The sequence below is a fragment of the Amphimedon queenslandica genome, unplaced genomic scaffold (genome assembly GCF_000090795.2).
Source record: "Amphimedon queenslandica unplaced genomic scaffold, v1.1 AMPQUscaffold_4169_Cont23848, whole genome shotgun sequence".
Lineage (NCBI taxonomy): Eukaryota > Metazoa > Porifera > Demospongiae > Haplosclerida > Niphatidae > Amphimedon > Amphimedon queenslandica.
Genome location: NW_003555515.1, coordinates 1 through 1,492, shown reverse-complemented (window position 1 = coordinate 1,492; position 1,492 = coordinate 1). Strand labels below are relative to the sequence as shown.

Genomic DNA, 1,492 nt, shown 5'->3' with positions numbered 1-1,492 from the left:
ATTTTTTGACCGAACCATCTCCACTATTCTAGCTGACATGTGCCGACCACATGCACTGGTATAAAAATGAACTGCCACACTTTTTTCTCTAATATTAATTGGTAGTAATGGATTATCAGCTGTGATTGAGCCAATGAAATATTTTAAATATGTATTTTCTTTTCTTAGCTTTTCTACATCTTTTTTTATTTCTTCTATTATTTTTTCATTTTCTTCTTTTATTATTGCAATTTCTTTTGTAGATTCTTCTTTTATTTGTTCATTTTCCTTCTTCAATTGTCCACAAGCTACAGCTAATAGTGTCATGTGTTTAGTATCAGCAGTGTGTACATGTACATCTTTACGTAATGGCTTATCATTACAACCAGCCCAACTAAACACACAATCTACTGGCTCTAATGGACACTCGTTGATATGAGCAGTGAGACTACCTCGTGGCATAGTAGTAGACACACATTTATTGGGACAAGTAACAGGATACTGCCTGCATTCCTCATAATGATCCTTTGTAATAGAGAGGAACGTACCTTTACTCCTGCAGTATTGGCATTGAAATAGACGTTGAGGGCATTCGTCATCTTCATGATCCTTAAGATATCTGCGTTGCCTTCTTTCTTGACATTTCTCATGTTGACACTTTACTTCTTCATATTGACATTCTCCTCCTTTCCATTGACATCCTTTCTCCTTATTACTGCAGTAGACCTCCAATCCATTGATGATACGTGAACACTTCTTTTCGATAAATGATTGATATTCCTTCTCTTTACACATAGGACAGAATCCATTACTAGCTTTTACTCTCTCAATACAAGACCCACAGAAATTATGTCCACAGCAGCTCACAATATGAGGATCTGTCAACTTAGTGTCAAGATATTAAGACAAACTGGACACTCTATCTCCACATGCTTAGGAAGATCCTCAACAAAAGAAAGCTCTTCTTTCTGCATCTGAGCCATGTAGATTGTTTTTGTTTATTTGCATGTGACCTACAGTCACTGATCCTATCTCACTTCCTGTGATTTTAATCATTATTTAGTTACTCTTAACACTATTACATTATTGTTTGCATCTAATGTAAACTGACTTTAAGAATTTTTAATCTTTTATACTTATAGTAAAGCTTCATAAGTCAACACAAGAATTAATAAATACATGTTACACATCATCAGATTAAATCAGTAACGTCTCGATAATGCATATATCTTCATTAGTTTCTTTGTGAGTCTAACTAAACACACAATCTACTGGCTCTAATGGACACTGGTGATTAATGTGAGCAGAAAGAACATGACGTGGCATGGTATTCAACGTACAGTTATTGGGACAATGAATCAGGTAATCTGCACAATTATTATATTTGTAATAGAAAGGCATGTGCCATCTTTCCAACAGTATAATTGTCCTCAGAGACCATTCAGATGCCAATAGATTGTATTGGCATCTGAACGGTCTCTGAGGAAATTCTTTATCTTCATGATATACTAAA

The 1,492-nt window shown here is 34.9% G+C and overlaps 1 protein-coding gene across 1 annotated transcript; it reads right to left on the bottom strand.

Annotated features, from left to right (window-relative positions):
* Positions 1-390: 390 nt before the first annotated feature.
* Positions 391-962, bottom strand: LOC105316177 (TNF receptor-associated factor 3-like; the record flags this gene model as incomplete). The annotated part of the gene is made up of 2 exons (XM_011410989.1): positions 909-962; positions 391-864 (listed from the first exon to the last, which is right to left on the bottom strand). Coding segments are annotated over exons 1-2 (528 nt in total), but the record flags the coding sequence as incomplete, so codon positions are not given.
* Positions 963-1,492: the final 530 nt, after the last annotated feature.